Raw genomic sequence first — 26,200 nt, forward strand, 5'->3', positions numbered from 1 at the left:
GTGCTAGTCCTTTATCCTACTGACACAAGTTCAAATCCACAGCACCATATACAGTACTTCAAGGAGAAACGAGGGCCATTCCTGAAGACAAAGCCAGGAATAACACTGGGTATGGCCCCAAGCTCTCCTCAAAAAAAAATAGAATTAAAATGACTTCTAAATACAGAAATAAAATTTTAAAACAGGAGAGGGGACCCTGACACAATATTAAGTGGAGCAGGGAAGCTAACACTCAGGTGGAGGGCAGGGAATTGAAGCATTTTATACTGAAAAACCCTATTATTAACAGTATTGTAAATCATAGTACTTCACCTTTTTTAAATTTAGAACTAAAAGAAAAATGTTTAAAGGACATTTAAGAAATATGTCCCAGGGTCAGAGAGATTTATAGGGGTAAGGCACTTACTTGCCTTGTGCACAGCAGACCACAGTTCAATCCCTAGTAGAACATGTGCTCCCCAAAACACCACCAGAGCCAGGAGTAAGTCTAAAGTAATACTGGATGTGTCCCCCAAAACAAACCAAAGGAAAAAAATGTCCAAAGTAGCAAATACAAAAGACTAAAATAACTGAAACTATAATATCCTACTTCCTTGTTAGATAAATGGAATAAAAAAGTGACACAATGATATGCACAACTGAGTACAAACCATAAAAACTGCATTAATATCTGTTCACTAACATCAACCAACAAAGAATGACTCTCCTTCACCTATAAATTTATGGGAAACCGTTATACTCATAGCCTATATATTATGTTGAAAAAACTAAGAGACCTACTTCTCAGGGTGACGAATCCAGAAAGATGAAACCTCCTTCTGATATTCATTTAAAAGACGAACCTACAAAGAAGAAAACAACAGTTCTCAAATAATCAGAATTCTTACATACAAAGCTATTTACATTAAAGTAGAATAAGTACCTTTTTAAGTAAACAATATACATGAGGATTATTTATATCTATGCCAGTTGAAAGAGCAGGAATATGATTTTCTCTAGAAAGAAAGTGTAACTCCAAATTTTTAGCTGAAAAGGAAAATAGAAGACAAACTTTATTAGTAATGATGCTTTCTAATAAAGTTACTCTAAATCAGTTTTTTATTAGTACATATAAGTAAAGAATATTTAAGTGACTTTATAAACATACCTAAGCTTGTATAAATTTCCCTTGTTATATGTAATGGGGAAAGTGTAAATGTCTGTGCATAGAATTTCAAAATTCGATCCTATTAAGAAAAAACAAGATTAGTGCCTCAAAATAAATATCCTTACAAAAATTTAGTATTGAGAGAATATTTTGTACAAGCAAATAACTATCAATTCTCAGCACTATTTGTGGTCTCCCAAATACCACCGGGAATGACCCCTCAGTAGTAGCCTGAGCATAGCCAGTTGTGGGCCTAAAATCAATTTATTTTTCTAAAAATAAACAAACAGAAAAAGGTTACACTAAATGTAAAATCATCATTTCCAAAGCTATTTGCTTATTTTTAAGTTATGTTATACTTCAGTAACTATATATATGGTTAATAATTTTGCCTATTCCTAAAATAAGCATTATATAACAAGACTTTCAATTTATAATACTAAAACTTAAAGGAGAAACTATCATAAAGTAAATTAAGTGATGTAATACATTGCTAAGTCATCTTTTAAAATGATAGCCATGGCCAGGAAGGTGGCGCTAGAGGTAAGGTGTCTGCCTTGCAAGCGCTAGCATAGGACTGACCTAGCATAGGACTGACCGCGGTTCGATCCCCTGGTGTCCCATATGGTTCCCCCAAGCCAGGGGCGATTTCTGAGTGCATAGCCAGGAGTAACCCCTGAGCGTCAAATGGGTGTGGCCCAAAAACCAAAAAATAAAATAAAATAAAATAAAATGATAGCCATTAATTATGCCAGCATTTTTATTAGAAATGATTATATCGCAAGTTATATTCAAGCTCCCATTAAATAAAAACAAATCCTCAAATGTTCCATTGTAAGAGTGAAAAACTAATAAAATGTCCATCATACTTTATTTTATAAAAATGGATATCATGTCACTAAAAATCTTCCGTAACTACAAGAGATCCCTGCTGAGTTCAGAATATTAAATGCTTCTGAATTATCTGTCAAACATCTAACTATTCAATCATATGTCAGAGTCATTTAGAGTAAGAATAAGAAACAGATCAAACCCAAAAAGAATCTAGATCACAAACAAATTCAATATGAACACTGCCTTGTTTTCTACTAGAAATGGCCATTTCCATTACCATTTTTCTCTATTACTATAAGCAATTTTTTCAGTTCATAAAGCACTGATATTGACTTTTCTGCATAATAAAAATTCCAAAAGCTACAAACTAACATATTGACACATTTCTATCATTACTGTATTTGTAAACTTTTATATAATTTAAATTAAAAAAACTATAAGGTCACTATTATGTTTTTGTTAACAGAAAAATACTGGGAAATGTACCACAGTATTACTCGTTAGAGGAAGATGACACCTGGAAAATTCTTGGATCACTGAGCTTTTACAAAGAAGTCGATATCGCCCTCTGGTGCTGTAAAATTCAACTGCACGTAATTATTAAATCAACCTTTTCCTTTATACAAAAATAATAAACCATATTTTCAAACTACTTGTTAGTAGTTAAATATATATTTATTCATTAAAATGATACTTAGACTGTCAAACATATTTTAGTGAAATGTACTGAGAGTTTTGGTTTTTATTTTAAGTTTCTTGCCTGTCGCCTGTTAAGATTCAAAGTTCTAAAAATATAAATGTTTATTTACTTGCTTTCAGTGTTCAGATTTATATTAAAACAAAGAGCATTATAAGGTTAAACAAACATGATCTTAAATTCTGTACAGAAATACCAATTTTAAAACCATTTTTCTTTATTGATAACAAGAAAAATATAAAACTTCTAAAATGCACACTTACTTCATATTTAAATGTGATAATAGTAGTCTGGAAAGGTGGTGTTCAGGCCTTACTCCTAGCTCTGAGATGAGTGCTTAGGTGTGATCTGAGATACTGAGGGTCAAGCCCAGGTCACCATGTGCCCAATAATGATAGTCTTTTGTTTCAGATCACAGGCATAGAATCAATGTACTTTTTATAAAAGCAAAAACTTTTTATCATATAATATTCCTGAAGTCATACACAAATCATTTTTAAATATAATTATATATATATATATATATATATATTCGCTGACTTCATTTTTACAATGTATTTAGTGGGTCAACTCTATTATCTTCAATGTTTTACAGTTTTCTAATGTTTCTTCAAGCATTTAAATAGTTTCTAAGTAAAACACAAATTCACAAGGAAGATGTTTATGAGCCCTTGAGAATAAATCCCAATTAATCATTATTAAGTTCAAATTTTAATACATGATAAATTCTTTGGGGGGAGACCATACCCGGTGATGCTCAGGGGTTAATCCTGGCTATGCACTCAGAAATCGCCCCTGGCTTGGGGCTTCTAAAATAGCTACAAGTTTTTTTAAATTGCTAGAATCACTTTCTTACACTAAACACAGGATCAGGATCTGAAAGAGACATTGTCAGCTTTTCACAGAGAGTGGTCCAATTTTCACAGTTCAGTACATCAGATGGCGGCGTCGAACATAATATTTGCAAGGCTTCATATCTCACCTATTATATTTTTAAATAAAAAATGTATTAATGTCTAGCCACAAGGATGAAAAATTCTTCAACAAATTATTAAAACACAGTGTGGATAACTGTTTTTAAAAGAGCCTATTTAAGAGACTCAAATAACCCTTTAAGAAAAACATTCTTAGGGACCGGGAGGATAGTACAGTGGGTAGTATTTGCCTTGCACACAGTGACCACCAGTTTTAAATTTAGAACACAGCCTAGATATGCCTCAGCAAAAGTGAAACATTCCCATTCCATGATATATCAACGGTCTTCACTAAACCATTAATTTGAACTTATTCTTTACTGCTATTCCATATTTTCTGACCTTTTAACCAGTGAGGCAGAAAAGTCATTCAGCAGTGCAATACAAAATTGAATTTCTTATTTTCACAGAAAGCTTACTTCTTAATCATTCTTCTCAAAATCCAATTCAAATTCACCATAAACAATATGACTCAGGGGAAAGCACTGAAGAACAGCTCTACACAGCTATTCCTCTCCCCACTTACTCGGGAATATAAAGATTCCAAACTATATCTTAAAATCTGTATGTCTAGTTTTTTTTTTCAGCAGATACCATTAAAGCATAGTAATTTTTTTAAAAACAAAGAAAAATAAAAGTTGGGCCAGAAAGCTTGCTTAATGGACTGGAGTACATGCCTTGTATACAGGAAATTTGGTGTAATCTCTAGGATCACCCCCCCCCCCACCCCGTACCTTCCCAACACACATCCATCCCTAATACCAAGTTAGATGTAACTCTGGAACACTTCTAAGTATGACTCAAAAACAAGACAAAGGGCTGGAGAGGTGGCGCTAGCCAAAGAAAGACCTCGGTTTGATCTCCAGCCATCCCATATGGTCCGCCCAAGCCAGGGGCAATTTCTGAGTGCTTAGCCAGGAGTAACCCCTGAGCATCAAATGGGTGTGGCCAAAAAAAAAAAAAAAAAAAAAAAAACAAGACAAAAAAAAAAGATTCCAAGTAATAATAGCTAGGTCCTCCGGAATCCAGAAATTCTAAATTAAGGTGTCAACTTTAAGGATAAAAATAAGAAACCACAGACTACATAGAACCTGGGCATAGACAGCTCACAGGTGAAGAACACTTGGTTGCAGCATGTAAGAAGCAAAGTAGAGCCAAAGCAATAGTATATTAGCCCAGATTCGATTTTTTTTTTTTTTTTTTTTTTTTTTTTTTTTTTGGTTTTTGGGCCACACCCTGTGACGCTCAGGGGTTACTCCTGGCTATGCGCTCAGAAGTTGCTCCTGGCTTCTTGGGGGACCATATGGGACGCCGGGGGATCGAACCGAGGTCCGTCCTAGGCTAGCGCAGGTAAGGCAGGCACCTTACCTTTAGCGCCACCGCCCGGCCCCCCAGATTCGATTTTTATTACCCCATCTAGTCTCCTGAGCACTGCTAAGTGTGATCCTCAAGCACAGAGCCCTAAGTACCACTGGACATATCCTAAAAACAGAAATAAAAACAAAAGAATACAAGCATAATCCCCAACTCAGTATCACTTGCCCTGTGTAACAGAGGCCACACAAATGCTTATGATCCCCGTCACAACAGAGTTGTACATTAATCTCTAGCACACTGCAACCAGTCACCAGAACAGGTAAAGCAACTAAGTGTACAACCTCTGCTGAACATTATATCATAACTGTGTGACCCTGGTAAGCATTACAACAAATGTGCACATACCACTAAATGTACAAAACACAACCACGTGTGTGCAACTACCAGTCATCAAACAAAAAAGGGTAGAAAGGGGAAGGTGGGAAAGACTATACATATATTTGAAATTGCCTCCGTATATTAAAGAAATTCCTAAATGTGACTATTTTGTTAAAGGAACTGAGAATTTAGAAAGGTTGAAATCCATTAAATAATTTCTACATTTGGGTTAATAGAAATCTCATTGGGAAATTATATCTTATAGAAATATAATAAAGGTCTCTAAAAGAAGTCAAAATTTGCAATATAATCCACCTAAACACAAGACAGTAAGATTGTGATTACAGAAAAATCAAGCCCATTTTGCAATATCCTTTGAAACAAGCTAGTAATTTATTAAGAAACCAAAAATTAATTAAATTACAAAACACTGAGAAGAAAATTCTTCTGGGATTTTACAAAGACTTAAATGAGAGTAAATCATAACTTCATTTAGTTTAAAATAAAAAATTAAAAATAAACTAGTTCAATCATGAGACCAAATGAAAAGAGAAAAATGCATAATAAAATCTTCCCAAAATCCTCATATTTTCTACTACAGACTAACTTTTGAGAAAAAAAGTTAAGACTCATGGCAATTTATATAATCTTTACATTGTAAAGAAATACAGTTCAAAAAAATTGCTTCTTTAAAATCGTTTTTTATAATAAATGAATGTATCTGTCAAAGTTTTTCACATTTTTCCAAAAGTAGTTTTTGGAAAGATAGCTTTTGGAAAGCTATCTTCCATTCAAGATAGCTTTCCTTAAAGAAATCGCAAAATTATTACCTTCAAAGCAACAGTGAAGAGTTTGTGCTTAAATACATTCCATCAAAACTGAAGGCCAAAATAAAAACTTTTCTGCAAAACCATAGTAATTTCTAAGGAAAGTCTTCTTTACTCTGTGACCTTTATTCCAACAAAGTCAGGCAGGGACATTAATATAAGATTGCCATAACAATAGGGACATCAGCATAGAAGTGCCATAGTAGCACATATTTTGAAGAGAAACAGTATAGCTGTCACTAATTAAGTCTATTACAAGTAAATTATGGACATTTTATATATACACATCTATATTATGTGTGTGTGTGTGTGTGTATGTGTATTCCTGATTGAACTTGGAAGCTATCTTAGAAATTTACCTCTTTAGGTTGCCCAGGATCCAACTGGTCTAAAATCAACTGTAATTTTCCTTGACAAAATTTGTAACTCTGTAACAAAACAGACAGAACATTATTTTTATTTAGGAAACATTCAAAAATATTGATACAAATGATTTTTCAGTATAAATCAAGCATAAAGATACAGTCTAAACAAAAGGATGAAATATTTTTATTTTTCAGAAAATGAGAATCATCTTTCTCAAGGCTATATGAAAATAAAATGTACCAGAAGTATATCTATCTTTAGAGAGATAAAAATGATTATTTCCTAAGCAAATACATTACAGAACAAAAGCTTTATAGAATATTATAGCATTCAAAATATATAAAGCCAAATGTTTTATATTCAGAAATATGACATGAATGAACATAATATAAATAAGCAGGCATAAGAATTCCATAGCAGAGCTACAATACTGCTTGAACATTTCTGTATTTTCTTTCTTATACATTTCTTAGCTTTTCTCAATGCCTCTTTTTGACTAAAAAAAAAAACTTAAGTAAAATCTTCCAACAGATCAATTATAATAGAAGACAATAAGCTATTTTAGAAATTGAAAGTATTTATGACAATACCTAAAATAATCATCTGCAAGTGAATAGTAGCAACAGGAATAGTTGCTATTTACTATAATGTAACAACCCCTATCCTATCTTAATTTATAATCACTGAATATGAAAAATATGAAAAACAAAAGATAGAACTAACTTGAAGTCAGCCAGCTATCAAAATCCAATTTCCTATCCAAATTAAAAACAGGGTATCAAACAGATGTATGATCACTGATAGTAAGTTGGACAAAAAGGGGACCACCTACTCTAGCAGCCCAGGGGGTGATGTTGGGGGATATGGGTTGCAGAAAGGGAACAGGGAAGGGGGGAAGACAAATCTGATGGTGGGTATTCCCGATTCAATGTTAATATGTACCTAAAATACTAATGTGAAAGATATGTAAGCCACTATGATCAAAATAAAAATTTAAAAAAAAACAACAGGGTATCTTCTCCAACTATGTGCCCTTGTGTTCTCAAACCAGTGTTTGCTAAACATTTATCTATAAGAGTTACATATCTCAACATTTCCAGTATTTCAAACTTAACAAGTCCAAAATACAATGAAAAAAGAGAGCCTCTTCAACAGTGTTGCGAAACCTGGATGTAAAAGAAAAGGGAAGGAGGAAAGGAGAAGAGGGGAGGGGAGGGATAAGGTAGGAAAAGAAGAGGAGAAAAGGGAGAGAGGAGGGAGAGAAGTAGATTGGTTCACTTCTAGATACTTAACATTTATTTGACACCTTCCCTTATTGTGTTAAAAGAAATAAAACGACATTCAAAATCTTGTCTATTGAGGGCAGAGAAAGGAACGATAGAAGGGTAGTTTGGGCTGTGGTTACTGTCCTGGTTGATATTGCTGAACAGAGATTAAAAAGTCATGTAATTTCTCTGGGGTCAAAGATTTATTATTTGTATAAGGTATTGCCTTGATTGCAGCTGACCCAGATTCAATCCCCAGTTCCAAATATAATCCCCAGAGCATGACCAGAAGTGATCCCAGAGCACAGAGCTGAACAAGCCCCTGTAAAAATGATTAAATAAAATAAAAATTAAAAGCAATAAAGATAAATCTTGGCCTTTCCCTGCGAAGTGGAGAAAAAAAAGGAACCCTTATAGCTAGGGACACAGCATTCATTTTCTACTGCTGCTGCAACAAATTACCACCAAGTAAGTGACTTAAAATATCACAAATTTACTATCTTATTCTGGAAATGAAAACTCTATCATATATCCAAAGAACTGTGTACCTTTTAAAGGCTTTGGGGGAAAATCCCTTGCCATTTGAAGTTTCAAGAAATTGCCTGCATTCTGCATTCCCTCATCCATCTTCAAAGCCAACAATAATATCAGCCTGACCTCTATGTTATCCCACATAATGCCTTCTCTGAGTCACCCTCCAAAGTGTCACCCCTAGGGACACATGTGATTGATTACATATGACTCAGCTACGTACCCAGGTAATCCAGGAAAGTCTCTCCATCTGAAAGCCCTTAATAGAATCACTTGACAAAGTCTCTTTAGCCATGGAAGGAAACAAATTCACACTTTCCAGAAATTAGACATGGACATTTTTATGTGACCTTTATTCTTCCTAACTTAGGTATTAAACATGGGTTTCACAGAGAAACAGTAAATACCTTCAGCAGGCTCGTATCTTGCAATTTTAGATAGTTGCTATCCTAAATTCACTTTCTTCATATAAGGTATACAACCTGGGGAATTGTCATATAGTAGTTTGCATACGATAAAATAGCATAATGTTTATGCTATGCTACAATGAATATTATCAGGGAAGAGGAAGGCAGGAAAAAGACAAGAGAAAAAAGTATAAATTCGAAGACTAATCAAATGTAGGAAGAACACTCTAATTTCCCAGCAGTAGAAAATGACCTAGAGAAGCTCAATTAGAAACTGTACAGTACCACAGCTCAAAAATTTTCTATTTGAGTGCACCTTTGAATAGCATCTATTTCAGCAGATAGCAATAATGAAAGCTAACATGTAGAGAACAGCAGCAACTGTTTTCATGGTATTATCCATCAGGTAAATGGCATTATCATGCCCTATTTTAGAAACAAGAAACATTATAGCACAGGAAAGTTAAAATATTTGTCTACGCTCCATAAATTAGAAAATAGTGAAACCAAGACTTGAACAGAAGCAGTCCCCTGGTAATATAGATAAAATAAGGAGAACTAAGGAGAGGGGCTGGGCTTAATTTCACAAATTTACTCTTAACTATAAATAAAATGCAGTGAAATTACTTACCTATTACAATAAGCCTATATAGTGAACTAGTAATGCTGACAGGGAACACAAAGCCAATTGCAAGAGCTTGAGTAAGGCAGAAGCCTCAGTAATAAGAAGCTTTTATTTTTCATCTTTCTAGATTATTTTGCAGGGTTTTGTCTTGGGTTTTCTTTTTATAGGTTTTCATCACAATACTAAAACCTTTCAGAGTTTTGCTTACAAGTAAAATGAAATATAGACTTTCTTTCTTATTCTTTAATATTTTCAAACTTACATAATAGTTTCCAAGCTCAGAAATATCTAAAAAGTTTCAGTAGATTAGAAATTCACATATAATCAGGTCACAAATGATAACTCAAACAAATGCTATGAAATTCACAAAACATGTAAGCCTTCTACTGTCACAAAAGGTTTCTACTAAGCATCAAAATTGTCGACATAATGTAATTTGTTGAAAAACTCAATAAATTTTAAGCCCAGGGCAAGTAATATCAATTTTGAAGGCATCATTAACGTCAGCATTTAAAGAAATTAATGTCTGATACATTTTCAGAGAACCTTTTAAATTCTGAACATTGATTAACCCTCATTCCAGTCAGTTAGATAAAAGTCTTCTTTCTCTAAGAAAAATATGTCTTAGTGCTTGGTCACATTCAAAGAGCATTCAGGACAAATCAGGCATTCATATGCTTTTTTTTTTTTTTTTCCAAAAAGTCTCAGGTTACCTTATTGCTGGCAGACAAAGTTCACTTTCTTTCTTTTTTTGGGGGGGGAAGGGTGGAGGGGAACAGGTCACACCTGGCTATACTCTGGGGTTACTCCTGACTCTGCACATTGAAATCACTCCTGGAAGGCCTGGGGACCATATGGGATGCTGAGGATCGAACCTGGGTCAGTCCCAGGTCAGCCACATGCAAGAAAACATCCTAGCACTGTGATATTACTCTGGTCCCAAAATTCACTTTTTTTTTTTTTTTTTTTTTGGTTTTTGGTTTTTGGGTCATGCCCGACAGCACTCAGGGGCTACTCCTGGTTCTATGCTCAGAAATCGCTCTTGGTAGGCTCAGGGGACCATATGGGATGCCGGGATTCAAACCACCATCCTTCTGCATGCAAGGCAAATGCCCTACCTCCATGTTATCTCTTCGGCCCCCCCCAAATTCACTTTTAACATCATAAATCCCCTCTAAAATAAAGTTGTACTCATCAGGCAGACATGTCATAAATGCAGATATACTCTCTGGACATCCCAAAGGAAAGCACAAAAACTGAAAGGCATGATTCCTTCACATTAAAAAAAAAATGTAAGGGGCCGGGAAGGTGGCGCTACAGGTAAGGTGTCTGCCTTGCAAGCGCTAGCGTAGGATGGACCATGGTTCGATCCCCCGGTGTCCCATATGGTCTTCCCAAGCCAGGAGCGACTTCTGAGCGCATAGCCAGGAGTAACCCCTGAGCATCAAACGGGTGTGGCCCAAAAACCAAAAAAAAAAAAAAAAAAAAAGTAAGCACTATCTTCTGAAAATTATGACACACTAAATCCAAAAAATGCAAAATAATGCATTTTTACAAAAAACTAACACTCAATTTGAAATAAATTTATTTGAGATTGGCAACTTCTTATCTGCCACCCTATCAATACTATTTAGGTCTGAATATTTTTGTATTTCTTAAAATAAAAATAAGAATGTTCCACTATATCTCTGAGCACTGCCAGATATGGCCAAAATCCCCCCAAAATAAAAAATAATAATTTATAGCTACTTTAATTTCCTAATGATATATAAAGCAATGCTTTGTCTCCATATCTCAACTATAATTTTCTCACATCATTAATAGGTTCAGATACAATATAATCATTCACTGAATATACAATTCTAAAAGAGTTCCTTTCATAGAGTAATCGTTAATATTACAGCATTTATTTTTCTTCTGAAGTTTCAAATTAAAGAGAAAATAGTCTAGCTAAAAAAGAGTGTATTAACTAATTACTGAATACCATTTCAAGACAAATAAGAAACTAAACGACAAACCTGATTGAATGATGAATCACTATCAGAACAATTGTCTGTACAGTAACTGTTGCTTTCCTCCTTGTGGATTCTTCTCTGTCTGTCCTGACCTCGTATGTCATCTTCTTCAAACTTGTTAATCATGGATTCCACCACAGCCATCATGACATTCTTTAGGGAATGCATCATTTCTTTGTACCTTAAAATTCAAAGTAGTGCTAGTAAAAGTACTAACACAAGTTAAAACATTAAACTAAATTGGGAGTCAGAGAGATAATACAGTGTGTAGGATGTTTGCCTTATAAACAGCCAACCCAGGTTTGATACTGGAATCACATATCTTCCCCTGAGCACCTCTAAGAGTGATTCCTGGAATCATTCCTAAAGGTGTTCTGGAAACCATATGTGATACTAGGAATCAAATCAAAGCATGTACCCTGCCCTCTGTACTTTTTCTCAAGCCCTATATCTATATTTTTGAAGCTCTAGAAAATATTAAAAAACAGAAAAATATAAAAGTAGATGGGGATAGTCAAGAACATTAAAGGTAAGAAATACATATAAAAGAGAACTGATATTAATAAAAAAAGAAAACTGATATAGAAATGAAAAAACTACAAAGAGCTATAGTTAACATAAACATATAAAAATAAGGAAAAATCAGGGGCTAGAGGAATGGTACAACAGACATCACTGTTGCCTTGCACATGACACTCTGAATTTAGCTATGACTTTTTAGATTCAATTCAAAAGGCGCAACCTATGAAATAAATAGTTTATAAACTAGACTTTATTAAACTCTGAATCTATAATTAATCTAAAAAAGTATATTAAAAAAAATAAGTGAAGGGCCAGAGCTATAGAGCAGCAGTAGGGTGTTTGTCTTGCACATGGCTAATCCAGGACGGACCCAGATTCAATCCTCGCTGTCCCATATGGTCCCCTCAAGCCAGATGCGATTTCTGAGCATACAGCCAAGAGTAACCTGTAACCCTCAGTGTCACTGGGTGTGGCTCAAAAACAAAAAATAACAAAAAATAAAAAGAAAATGAAATGAATCCATGTAAATGTTTTGAGTAAGAATATTCTTTTTTTTTTTTTTTTTTTTTTTGGTTTTAGGGCCACACTCGTTTGACGCTCAGAGATTACTCCTGGCTATGTGCTCAGAAATCGCTCCTGGCTTGGGGGGACCATATGGGATGCCAGGATCAAGCCATGGTCCATCCTATGCTAGCGCTTGCAAGGCAGACACCTTACCTCTAGCACCACCTTCCCGGCCCCTGGTAAGAATATTCTATATAGTATTCTAAATAGTAGAGATAAAATATGTTAATAAATTCCTAAGAAAGGGCTCTGCTTGACTTGAGAAAAAGATTTTAAAAATGTGATTATAAGGGCCTATAGGGGCAGGAGATGTAGCATAGTGGTAGGGCATTTGCTTTGCACATAGCCAATCCAGGATGGACGCTGTTCAAATCCCAGCATCCCATATAGTTCCCTGTGCCTACCAGGAGTGATTTCTTTTTTTCTTTTTTTTTTTAACCTTTATTTAAGCACCATGATTACAAGGATATTTGTAGTTGGGTTTCAGTCATAAACAGAATACCCCCCCTTTACCAGTGCAACATTCCCACCACCAATACACCCCTCCTCCCCCACCTCAGCCTGTATTCAAGACAGGCATTCTACTTCTCTCATTCTTTAACATTGTCATGCTAGTTGTTAGTGTAATTATTTCCCTAACAGCTAGGAGCAATTTCTGAGTGCAGAGCCAGGAGTAACCCCTGAGTGCCGCTGGTGTGACCAAAACAAAACAAAACAAAAAGTGTGATTATAGAGTAAGAAGGACTATGATTTAAAAATTAAATAAAATGAACTGGGGTGGGGCTGAAAATTCAGAGAGGGTTTTGTAAACTACAGAAGAAGCTCTGGATTGTAACACTATTAAGTATAAGAGTGGCAAGGTCTAAGTCATTATTTCAAAGAATCATTCAGACTGTTATGAGGGTAACAGATTGTGACAAAGGTTAGTTACCTTCAAAGAGTTCAGTTGAAAGAAAATATACTTCAAATTTATTTTAGAAATACTCACTCTTTAGATTCCTGAGTTCTTTTAGTAACCTGCTGTACAATTGTGTCATAGCCAGACTCTTCACCTTGTTTTTGACCAGATGTCCATTTTTCCATTTCTTCTTCAATCATAGACCCCCAGGTGCTACATATATGCTTCCTAAGGTACTTCACAAATTCGTAGCTGAAACAGAAATTTTAACACACAATAATTTATTTTTCCTTTTGGGGCCACACCCAGCAGTGGTCAAAGGCTTATTCCTGGGTACTATATGGAATGCCACTTATGTAAGCCAGGTTGGCTGCAGTTTTCTTTGTGTGGATCCTTCACCCCTTTGGTAAATTGAATCCAAAGTATTTCAGTTTCTGTGGTACTATTGTGAATAAAATTGTTTATTTTTTAATGTCTACTTCTTCTTTAACATTATTTGTGTATAAGGAAGTCATTGCATTTTTACATATTAGTTTTGTACCCTGCCACTTTGTTATATGAACCTATTGTTTCCTGAACCTTTTTGGTAGAGTCTTTAGAATTTTCTAAATATAGTATCCCCTCATCTACGAACAGTGAGAGCTTGATTTCTTCCTTTCTAATCTGAATGACCTTGATATCTTTGTCTTGCCTAACTGCATTAGCAAGAACTTCCACTTCTATATTAAATAAGAGTGGAAAGAGCTGGCACCCTTGTTGCAAGTCAGCCCTTGATGGGGTTGACTGATGGAGGTATAGAGGATGAGGTCTTTCCCCTCCAGCTGGGAGCATGCGTCTGCCACCCTGTTCTGCCAGCGGTTCTGAGGTGAAGTGGTGGGTAAAGGCTAGCAGACAGTCAGGCTTGTGAAGAAAATAGCTCTTTATTCCGTGAAGAGGCCAAAGACAAAAGGCCTCAGAATAGGCCCCAGGAAAAATGCCTCTGCTTTCCACAGACCTTTGCTTTTATACCCTAGAATCAGGTACCACCCAATGGTGGGAGCAGAATCAGGTACCACCTATGGTGGGAGCAGAATGCCAGGTCACACCCTAAGGTAGAAGAGCACAATCACTGATCAGAGTAGGGTCAGTAAAATAATATTCCCATTGAAATGTTTACATACACAACACTAGACTTAAGAGGAAATGCTTATATGATTGTATGGTTTTTATTTTTCCTTTTGTTGATATGCTATGTTATGTTCATAATTTGCATACATTAAACCATCCTTGCACCCCTGAAATGAATTCTACTTGGTCACGGTGTCTGACCTTCTTGATGAGCTGTTGAATTCTATTTGCTAGAATTCAGTTGAGGTGAGAAACCCTCAAATCGATGAAAAAGACTTGAGTGTTCAGAGAATGCTCCCCAGATATACAATCATTTAATCTTTGATAAAGGGGCAAAAAACGCAAAATGGAGCAAGGAAAGCCTCTTCAACAAGCGATGTTGAGACAACTGGTCAGCCACATGCAAAAAAATGAGCTCAGACTTCTAATACCATGCACAAAGGTCAAATCAAAATGAATTAGAGACTTTAATATCAGACCTGAAACTAAAAAACATGGGCAAAACACTCCATGACAGTGAGACTAAAGGCATCTTCAAAAAAAGGAAACATCACTGTCCAAACAAGTGGAAACAGAAATAAACAAATGAGACTACATTAAATTGAGCTGCTTCTTCACCTTAAAAAAAACAGTGAGTAGGATACAAAAGCCACCCACCTACTGAATGGGAGAAACTATTTAACCAATATCATCTGATAAGAATCAGATAAGGGGCTAATATCTAAGATACTGACAAAACTCAACAACAAAAAAAAACATTTAACCCCATTAAAATATGGGGTTAAGAAATGAACAGACATTTCCTCAAAAGAGAAATACAGATGGCCAAAAGGCACATGAAAAAAATGCTTCACATCATTAATCATCAGGGAGATGCAAATCAAAACAACAAGATCTCACACCACAGACACTGGCACACATCGCAAAGAACAAAAGTAACCAGTGATGGCATGGATGTGGAGAGAAAGAAACTCTCATTCACTCAGATGGGAAAGTCATCTACTCCAATCTTTCTGGAAAACAATATGGAAATTCCTCAAAAAACTAAAAATTGAGCTCCCATTTGATCAAGCAATACCACTGCTAGGTTTATACCATAGAAATACAAAAACACAGTACGAAAGAGCCCTTTGCACTCCTATGTTCATTGCAGTGCTATTTACAATAGCAAGAATCTGGAAATCACCCAGATACCTAACAATAGATGAGTAGCTAAAGAAACTGTGCTACATATACACAATGAAATACTATGCAGCCATCAGAAAAAATGAAGTTATGAAATTTCTATACATGGATGGGCATGGAAAGTATTATGCTGAGTGAAAATAGTCAGAGGGAGAAAGACACAGAATAGTCTCACTCACTTATGGGATTTAAGAAAAATAAGACAGTATGGTAATAATATCCAGAGACAAAAGAGATGAAGGTGGGCCGGCGAGGTGGCGCTAGAGGTAAGGTGTCTGCCTTGCAAGCGCTAGCCAAGGAAGGACTGCGGTTTGATCCCCTGGTGTCCCATATGGACCCCCAAGCCAGGGTATCAAACGGGTGTGGCCCGAAAAACCAAAAAAAAAAAAAAGAGAGAGAGATGAGGGCCAGGCCAGAAGGACCAGCCCATGATATGAAGCTTTCCACAAAGAGTGGTGAGTGCAGTTAGAGAAATAACTACACCAACAACTACTGTGACAATAATAGTGAGAGAGAGAAATAGAATGCCTGTCTTGAAGACATTTGATGATAAAAATCCAACTAAGAACAATCTTGTAACCACAGTGCTTAAAGAAATTATTACCGGGCCCGAGAGATAGCACAGCGGCGTTTGCCTTGCAAGCAGCCGATCCAGGACCAAAGGTGGTTGGTTCGAATCCCAGTGTCCCATATGGTCCCCTGTGCCTGCCAGGAGCTATTTCTGAGCAGACAGCCAGGAGTAACCCCTGAGCACCACCGGGTGTGGCCCAAAAACCAAAAAAAAAAAAAAAAAAGAAATTATTACTGTATTTTCTGGCGTATAAGACGACTTTTGAAACAAAAAAAGTCAACCGAAAATTGGGGGATCGTCTTATACACCGAGTATATCTCGAAAAATGTTTCAATATGCCGCTAAACGAAAATTGTCTGAATATTGCCACAAAATGAATTTTCCAATTCGATCCTGCACTAATCACTGCAAGGCTGCTCGGACAGCCTCTCTAACTCAGCCAATCCAAGCAGGCTTTTTATGCATGCAAATTAGACAATGTTCTACACTGTAAAAAGCCTGCTCAGATTGGCTAGAGTCAGAGAGGAAGTCTATTACAGTATAACCTTTGAACCTTTGCTTGTTGTGATTGGCTCACTGTGGTACATACAGTTGCAGCACAGGAACGTTCTGTCTGATACAGCAAATATAGGCCTAAACCTATGTTTTAACTGCAAAATTAGGGGTCGTCTTATACACCCAGTCGTCTTATACACCGGCAAATATGGTAATAAAGAGTAAAATATAAAGCTCAATAAATACGGGCCCGGAGAGATAGCACAGCGGTGTTTGCCTTGCAAGCAGCCGATCCAGGACCAAAGGTGGTTGGTTCGAATCCCGGTGTCCCATATGGTCCCCAGTGCCTGCCAGGAGCTATTTCTGAGCAGACAGCCAGGAGTAACCCCTGAGCACAGCCAGGTGTGACCCAAAAAAAAAAAAGCTCAATAAATAGAACAAAAATAATTTTAAAAAATTAAAGAAAAAGAAAATTAATGTAATTTACTAATTTTACCTATACAAGTCTCAATTTAAATATAATTTTTATTTAGTATAATCTATTTCACTTTAATGACTTCAAATTGTATGATTGAAAAATGTAAGTGTATGATTTATTTTAATTTTTTAGTATAATCTATTTCACTTTAAAGACTTCAAATTATATGATTGAAAAATGTAAGTATATGATTTATTTTAATTTTTATTAGATTCACATTTAATTATTTATTATTTAAACTTAGTATTTTGATAGTAACTTCTAAATTTTATAGATATAAGAATTTATTTTATTAAAACTAGAAAGGAATACAAATTTATTAAGTTTGTAAATTTGATTTCCTGCAATATTAGAGATAAAAAGTAACCACTCAATTCTTAAAAATACTATAGTAATTTTTTAATTCAATATATCACAGAAATGTTCTCAGAGATTTCTATGAGTTTTTGCTCCTTCCAATGAATATTGTTTTATTCCTCTTGAACAAAGAAACTTCAAACCCTTTTAAAATGTTGCTTTGGAGGCAGAGTGATAACACTGTGGTTAGGGCATTTACCTTGCACATGGCTGACCCAGGTTTGATCCCCAGCATCCTATGTTTCCCTGAACCTGCCAAGAGTGATTTCTAAAGTGCAGAGCCAGTAATAACCTCTGAGTGCCACCAGGGATGGCCCTCAAACAATAATAATAATAACAATAATAATAATAATAATTCAAACACTAAATATTTTTCAAAGAATAGTAAGTAGTATAGTAGGTAGAGGACTTGCATTGCAGTGTCAATCTGAGTTTAATCCCCAGCATTCCATATGGGCAGCCAAATTGCCAAAAATGACCCCTAAACCAGGAGTAACCCCTGAACACAGAAGGGTCTGCCCCTCCCCAGAAAATAGAAAGGTTTTAAAAGAATTCTTTAAAGAGGTCTAGCAGGAGGAGGCTTGGCAGGCCCACGCCATGCCGGAGGCCTGCTTGGCCAGGCCTAGGGGGGGTGCGGGACTTGGGTAACCCCAGCACCCCTCTGCCGCCTTGCTCCAGATCTCCAGGGCTTTCCTGGGCCACACGCCTGGGCAAGCCAGTGAGTTGGGTCCCTTGGTGGAGCTTGAAGGTACCCTAGGCCTTCCCCCACTATCCATGCGGCTCCTTAGGGAGGGTCTGGGTGGGGCTCTGAACCTCTGGTCTCCCAGCTTCTTGAAGGATCTCTCCTTCCTGGGAGCCGGGAGTCTAGCAGGAGGAGGCTTGGCAGGCCCATGCCATGCCAGAGGCCTGCTTGGCCAGGCCTAGGGGGGGTGCGGGACTTGGGTAACCCCAGCAACCCTCTGCCGCCTTGCTCCAGATCTCCAGGGCTTTCCTGGGCCACACGCCTGGGCAAGCCGGTGAGTTGGGTCCCTTGGTGGAGCTTGAAGGTACCCTAGGCCTTCCCCCACTATCCATGCGGCTCCTTAGGGAGGGTCTGGGTGGGGCTCTGAACCTCTGGTCTCCCAGCTTCTTGAAGGATCTCTCCTTCCTGGGAGTCGGGAGTCTAGCAGGAGGAGGTTTGGCTGGCACTGGTAATCTCTGTCCAGTCTATATTCTCAAAATCGCGCGGGGGCTATTGCCCCCGCGCGCACAAGAAACATTAATAGTACTCTCACAAGAAACATTAATCGTACTCACTATCATTGAATTATGTTTTTATGTATGCAGAATGTCCATTTTGTACTCTGCCCTTTTGCATACCCCTTCATAAGTTCATATTTCTCTTTAACTTCTTTATCTCCTATCATCATTACTCCTTTTTTACCCTTTCTAACTTAAGTAGTATTGAGTCCTAATTCACAGACCAAAGTGGTGCCCTAGAGTTAACACCCACCCAACTATTTTAAAAGGCATAAAAATGACGCATATCTTTTCAACATTTTATGGGTGTTTTCTTTGACGGCTATAACTTTTGCTAAATACTTTCTTATACAGTGATGATCCCCCCCCCCCATGTTTTTTATCTTCTCTTTGTGAACTGCTCAATATGGAATTTGGTGTGAAAGAATCCCTCAGTTTAATACTTATGTTTTGAACCAAGTCATGGGTCTTGTTGGAAATGTTCTTATGCCCCCATATATCTGATAGCACCACGTGGCTTTATTACTTGTTTGCGTAGGCACACTAACATGGGAAAATACTATACATACTAATAAGTTCTTATCTAATAGAAATGGGAACACACAAATCTTGTAGTGCAATGAGACCTTACACCCTGAACATTGACATAAAGACCTGGCACAGGCCTCAGAAGAATGGGCATTCTCCATTTACCCCTTGATCTACAGAAGACATTTACAAAACATCCAAGGTTGTATATAACATCACCCGGAGGCATTCCTGTACCAGGGACGACCCTACAGCTGCTCTGACATCGATCTACTCAAAAGAGACATCCCTTAACACTGAGAAGACAACAAGAACAATGACCTGCTTACTGGACAGGGCTTGCTGTATTGCCCCTTTATGGTGAGGTTTGTCTATAACATCACCTGGAAGCAATCCTCTACCACGGAAGACCCTACCACTGCTCAGACATTGTCCTGCTCAAAAGAGACTTCCCTTAACACTGAGAAGACTTAACAACAACAACCTGCTTACAGGACAGGGCTTCCTGCATTCCCCTTTCATGGTGAGGTGAAACGAGAAGGCACTCCACATCATGACTTCAATGTAGGACATGCAGATTCCAGAATCTTTAATAGAGAAACATGAGACCGACAACAGAGACTATGTGATAAGTCTGTTGGCGCTACGGACAATGTCTTGGAGCGAACGATAACTTTCCTGAGACCTAGAGCTGGTCTTATGCCAGGAAACTTTAGGGGTAGGATCTCTTTGTATTTAGGCCAAGGCTATTCCTTTCCATGCCTCTCATATTTTGGTGGGCCTATGCAAACAACAATTGCCACTCTAACACCGTTTTTACTGTGCTCCTTTGACTCTAATCCTTAAAACACACCCACTTAAAATTTGAGGTTAACTTAAGCTAATATGCATGTACATGGAAATGTAAAAAATACTATGCCTCTAATGTTTAAGGAGTTACGTAAGTTTGATGGCTTTAGATTGCCTTGTGTGCTGTTAAGAAATATTATAATGTGCTACAATCTGGGGACTTGAGGGACAAAGTAATTGCACATGGATTCTGTTTTATTTATCTTAACTTTCTTTGGTGAAAGTTCAAAGTTAAGATATCAGCAAGGGGACTTCTTCTGATAATTATGTTATGGGTGATTGTCCTTCCACTGTAACTTTACCTTATCCTCTTTCTTTGCATCTTTTGTTCTCATAATTCATAATAAAAAATTATAAAACTGAAAAAAAAAAAGAATTCTTTAAAGAGAAACTTAATTGTTTTTTACATTTGACGGTTCTGTTACTGCCCCCAAAACTGCAACTGGATCTCACAGAGTACATAGATGTACATGATGATGTCTAAAGAATCCAACAAACTGTGTGCTATCCACCATAACTAGCACCTTTATCCAGGAATCCACTTGGTGAAAAACACACAGTTAACATTTCAACACTATAAACCAGCCCTCCTTCCTTTTTTTTCTTTTTTTTTCTTTTTTGTTGTTGTTTAGTTGTTGCTTATTATTGTTTGGGTGTCTTTTTTCTTTTTTTTTCATTTTCCCATTTTTCTTTTAAATTGATATTAATAGCTAAGAGGCAGACAACTCTCAGTTTTCCTTTTCTTTTTTTTTCCCAACAGAACCACAGAACTTGAATCATCTTGTTCTGTCTCATAAATTGCGGGTGGCAGGGAGGGAAAGTGAATGGTACCAGGAGTATGAACACTGAATTGAAATAAAAAATGATCAGAGCTAAATATCAAACCCAAAGTCAACGACAACAGAATCAATATACCTAACCTACAACAAATTATATACAAAGAGGACCTGTTACACTTTGACAAAAAAAGAAATACAAATGGGCAAAAGGCACATGAAAAAATGCTCCATATCACTAATCATCAGGGAGATGCAAATCAAAACAACTATGATCAAATCATACAACTATGATCAAATCAAAACAACCTCATACCACAGAGAATTGCACACATCACAAAGAATGAGAATAAACAGTGTTGGCGGGAATGTGGAGAGAAAGGAACTCTTATCCACTGCTGGTGGGAATGCCGTATAGTTCAACCTTTATGGAAAGCGATATGGAGATTCCTCCAAAAACTGGAAATCGAGCTCCCATACGATCCAGCTATACCACTCCTAGGAATATACCCTAGGAACACAAAAATACAATACAAAAACCCCTTCCTTACACCTATATTCATTGCAGCACTATTTACCATAGCAAGACTCTGAAAACAGGGGCCGGGCGGTGGCGCAAGAGGTAAGGTGCCTGCCTTGCCTGCGCTAGCCTTGGACGGACCACAGTTCTACCCCCGGCGTCCCATATGGTCCCCCAAGCCAGGAGCAACTTCTGAGCTCATAGCCAGGAGTAACCCCTGAGCGTTACCGGGTGTGACCCAAAAACCAAAAAAAAAAAAAAAATGACTCTGGAAACGACCAAGATGCCCTTCAACAGATGCGTGGCTAAAGAAACTGTGGTACATATACCCAATGGAATATTATGCAGCCATCAGGAGAGATGAAGTCATGAAATTTTCCTATACATGGATGTACATGGAATCTATTATGCTGAGTAAAATAAGTCAGAGAAAGAGAGAAAGATGCAGAATGGTCTCACTCATCTATGGATTTTAAGAAAAATGAAAAACATTCTGGCAATAATTTTCAGAGACAAAAGAGATGAGGGCTAGAAGATGCAGCTCATAACATGAAGCTCATCACAAAGAGTGATGAGTGCTGTTATACAAATAACTACATTAAGAACTATCCTAACAATGTGAATGAATGAGGGAAGTAGAAAGCATGTCTTGAGCACAGGTGTGGGTGGGGTGGGCAGGAGGGAGATTTGGGACATTGGTGGTGGGAATGTTGCACTGGTGAAGGAGGCTGTTTTTTACATGACTGAAATCATACAACTACAATCATATTTGTAATCGCAGTGTTTAAATAAAGATTAAAAAATTCCAAAAAAAAAAAAAAGAATCTTGCTTAACATGAATTTGCTCTTATTGAATGAACTTTTAAGAAAAGAGGTGTCTAGGGATCTTGAGACTTATAGGTTGAGGACTGCTAGTGTACCTTGGCCCTTAAGAACACTCTCATCACTCACTGGTCATGAGGAAATCTAAATTTTTAATCTCAAATGAGTGCAAAGTCACTTCCTTGGTAAAATAGGCCCTTTAACCTTTAGAATACTTACTAATAATCCAGGTCTTAAAATTCACATTCCATTTAGGAATATTCCCCTAGAGTTAAAATGCCAGAAAATTGGTTTGCTGATCTTTTTTAATGTGAGATACCCCATGATTTTTAATGTTGTTTTAAAAACAAGCCAAAGAAAGATTTCTATAGACAGACCACGTATGGCTCACATACATATATTACCTGAGTTCCATTCCTAGTACCACATATTGTCCGTCCCCTGAGTACCACCAGGAAAGAACCCTCAACAGAGTGAAAAGTACTACCTGTACACAGCCACTTATGGACCAAAAAAAAAAAACCTAAAAAAAGAAAAAAAATTTATATGTATCGTACTTTTAGAAATACATGAGTCAGTTAGTTTCATTTTAACATCTAAATCTTACTACACTGGCTAATCCTGCAACCTTTGCTAAGGCTTTTGTTTCCTACTACTTATTGATAATAAAATCCCAATAAAACTTTCTTGAACTTTGGTACTAAATGTGCTATATAAATATGTATATAAATATACATATATATAAATATGTATATTTGGTTGACACATATTTGACTAAATCTGTTATCTAAAAAGTTAAGTTAAGATGAGGAGGGGTTGGGCGGTGGCGCTAGAGATAAGGTGCCTGCCTTGCCTGCGATAGCCTTGGATGGACCGGACCGCAGTTTGATCTCCCGGCGTTCCATATGACCCCCAAGCCAGGAGCAACTTCTGAGCGCATAGCCAGGAGTAACCCCTGAGCGTTACCGGGTATGACCCAAAAACCCAAAAAAAAAAAAGATGAGGAAAAAATTAAATTGTTTTACATGGCATTATTACTAAATGAATGCAAAAATCCTTATCCAAATATTCCTCAAATACAAACAGTTAAACCTAAGAGGACAGATGTTTACTAGTCAGAAAAAAAGTTGATGTCACCACATTTCAAAAGCAGCCAAAACACACAACAATGTGCCTAATCATTTTGCTTTACAATCTGATGGATATAAAATATTTAAGACTGTTGTGTATGTAAACATTTTAATGGGATTATTATGCTACTGACCCTACCCTGATCAGTGATTGTGCCCTACCCTAGGGTGTGACCAGGCATTCTGCTCCCACCCTAGGGTGGTACCTGATTCTGCTCCCACCATTGGGTGGTACCTGATCCCACCATTGGGTGGTACCTAATTCTGGGGGATAAAAACAAGGGTCTGTGGAAGGCAAGAGGCTTTTTGTCCTGGACCTATTCTTAGGCCTTTTGGCTTTGGCCTTTTCAAGAAATAAAGAGCTGTTTTCTTCGGAAGCCTGACTGCCTGTTGGCTTTCTTCCCGCCGCATTCACCTCAGAACCACCTACCGACAGGGTAACAGATGCGACAGGGTAACAGATGCGTGGTCTGAGCTGGAGGAGAAAGGCCTCATCCTCCATTCCTCCATCAGTCAATCTCTTCAGGAGCTGACTTGCAACATAAGACTTAAACAAAAAATTTTTTACAAAGCCTAGTAAAAGATAGTACCACAAGTAAGATGCTAGCTTTGTGTGTAGAAAACCTGGATTTGATCCCCAGCACCACTTAAATCACCTGACCTTCTCTAGAAGTCCCTGAGCACTGAGCCAGGAGTAAACCGTGAGTATACTTGGATGTAGCCTAATAACTAAATTCCACAAAAGGAACAAGAAAAGAAAATATACTAAAATATAGGTCTCACTAAAATGCAATTATTTTTTAAATAATATTGGTTCTCAACCCTACAAGTACACTAGAATAACCTGACTAGCTCCTCTTTGTGTGTGTTCTCAAACACACACATTACAGAATGGTAGAATGGGGCCATTTTTTTTTACTTTATTTAAAAACCTAAGGTTTACAAAGTTGTTCATAATCTACTTGTTTCAGACATTCAATATTCCAACACAAATCAGTGTGGCCTTCCCTAAACCATTGTCCTGTGTTTCCCTCACCCCCTCTCAACACTGCCTCCTTATCAAGCATAAAATAATTTAGTTTATTTTGCTCCTTACAACAAAATAGTTAATGGAATTATCAAAAAATACTTCAGTAATAGAAAATTTGTGAAAACAGTTATATCTCAGTAGGGCCTAAGGGTTTACTAAGTTGTTTGCTGCTAATTGAGCCTTCTGGGTTATGGTTTATGTTTAATGAGCTTAGTTGGCTTCAATAAGCCTTTAGAAAAATAGCATGGCCCTTTCCCATGGCCCTATGTCAAGCATCACAGAAAATTTTATGGTGAGGCCTAAGCATCTGTACTCTTTTAAATGCCCCCAAATGATTCCAGCACAGCTAAGGTTGGAGACCAGTTCATTTCCTTTTACAGACTGTATTCTTCTAAGGCTACAAACTGTTTAAACTACTTTTTTGTTTGTTTGTTTGTTTTGTTTTGGGGCCACACCCAGTGGAGCTCAGGGCTTACTCCTGGCTCTGTGCTCAGAAATCGTTCCTGGCAGGCTCAGAAACCATATGAAAACCAAGGTCTGTCCAGGTTAGCAGCACTTAAGACAAACATCCTACCACTGTGCTATCCTCTGGCCCCTATTTAAACTACTTTTTAAATAATGAATCATATTTCAGTTAGAACTTTAGTGTAACTACCTGGTAGGTAGGCCTCATTAAATCCTCACAGTAAAAAGGAAACATTCAAAGATAAAGCTCTAAAAGCTGGAGTACGTACTTTGCATGGAAGCTATGGCATCAATCTTTGGTACTGCTAAGAGCAAGCCCCCAGCACCACACCCAAAACATAAGAGTAGATATTAACTATGTATATTATTTTTAAGATAATTAATCTATTTAATGAATCTTTAAAAAAAGTAAATTACATTATTACTGCAATGATTAGACTACTGAGAAGAACTGCATGATTTTAATGTAAAAAGCATTTGAAAATGGACAAAGCAAAAATAGTACCTACAATCTTTAGTCTTAAATGTTTCCTTTTTTAAAAAAGCTACAAAATAATTAGCTATATAGTGGTGGGGAAAGTTTCATATTATCTAAGCATAAGAAAATAAACAAAACACAATTTTTTTTTTTGGTTTTTTGGCCCACACCTGTTTGATGCTCAGGGGTTACTCCTGACTAAGCACTCAGAAATTGCCCCTGGCTTGGGGGGACCATATGGGACAACGGGGGGATCGAATTGTGGTCCTTCCTTGGCTAGCGCTTGCAAGGCAGACACCTCTAGCACCACCTCACTGGCCCCAACAAAATACAAATTTAAAAACATAAAACAAACATGTAATAGAAAAAGCAAAGCTAACAGAGAGGTCCACTAAAAAATCCAATAAAGGTCATAAACTCCTTGAGCAGAGAGTTTTCAATAAGCTGAGCACAGGTTTTTGCATGCAGAGGGTCCAGTTCAATCCCCACACTGCTTTGTACCCAGAACACAACCAGGAGAAACCTCAGCACAAAAAGTGAGGAGTAACCATCGAGCATCATAGTGTGTCCCAAAAACAAAAATCAAAAGTAATGAACTTCTAGCAGAATAGATCAAAAATAAAAGAAGACACAATCTTTTTTAGTTAGTAAGCAAAAGGGGATCATAACTATAGATACGGTAAATATTAAAAATGTAATGAATGGGGTAAAGGAATTAGGTTAAAGGAGTAGAGCACATGTTCTATAAGTTATGCCTGAGTTATACCTCAGGCATTGCAGAGTCCCAGAATGTAAGTATAGCC

The 26,200-nt window shown here is 37.0% G+C and overlaps 1 protein-coding gene across 1 annotated transcript in view; it reads right to left on the reverse strand.

Annotated features, from left to right (window-relative positions):
- The window catches only part of TBC1D32 (TBC1 domain family member 32), a 266,472-nt gene that overhangs the window by 237,781 nt on the left and 2,491 nt on the right, over positions 1 to 26,200 (reverse strand). Inside the window, 7 exon segments of the mRNA XM_049772618.1 lie at positions 781 to 842; positions 923 to 1,026; positions 1,148 to 1,226; positions 3,535 to 3,660; positions 6,534 to 6,602; positions 11,387 to 11,564; positions 13,458 to 13,619. Of these exon segments, the coding sequence (XP_049628575.1) occupies positions 781 to 842; positions 923 to 1,026; positions 1,148 to 1,226; positions 3,535 to 3,660; positions 6,534 to 6,602; positions 11,387 to 11,564; positions 13,458 to 13,619 (780 nt within the window).

This window comes from Suncus etruscus, chromosome 4, assembly GCF_024139225.1.
Source record: "Suncus etruscus isolate mSunEtr1 chromosome 4, mSunEtr1.pri.cur, whole genome shotgun sequence".
Taxonomy (NCBI): Eukaryota; Metazoa; Chordata; class Mammalia; order Eulipotyphla; family Soricidae; genus Suncus; species Suncus etruscus.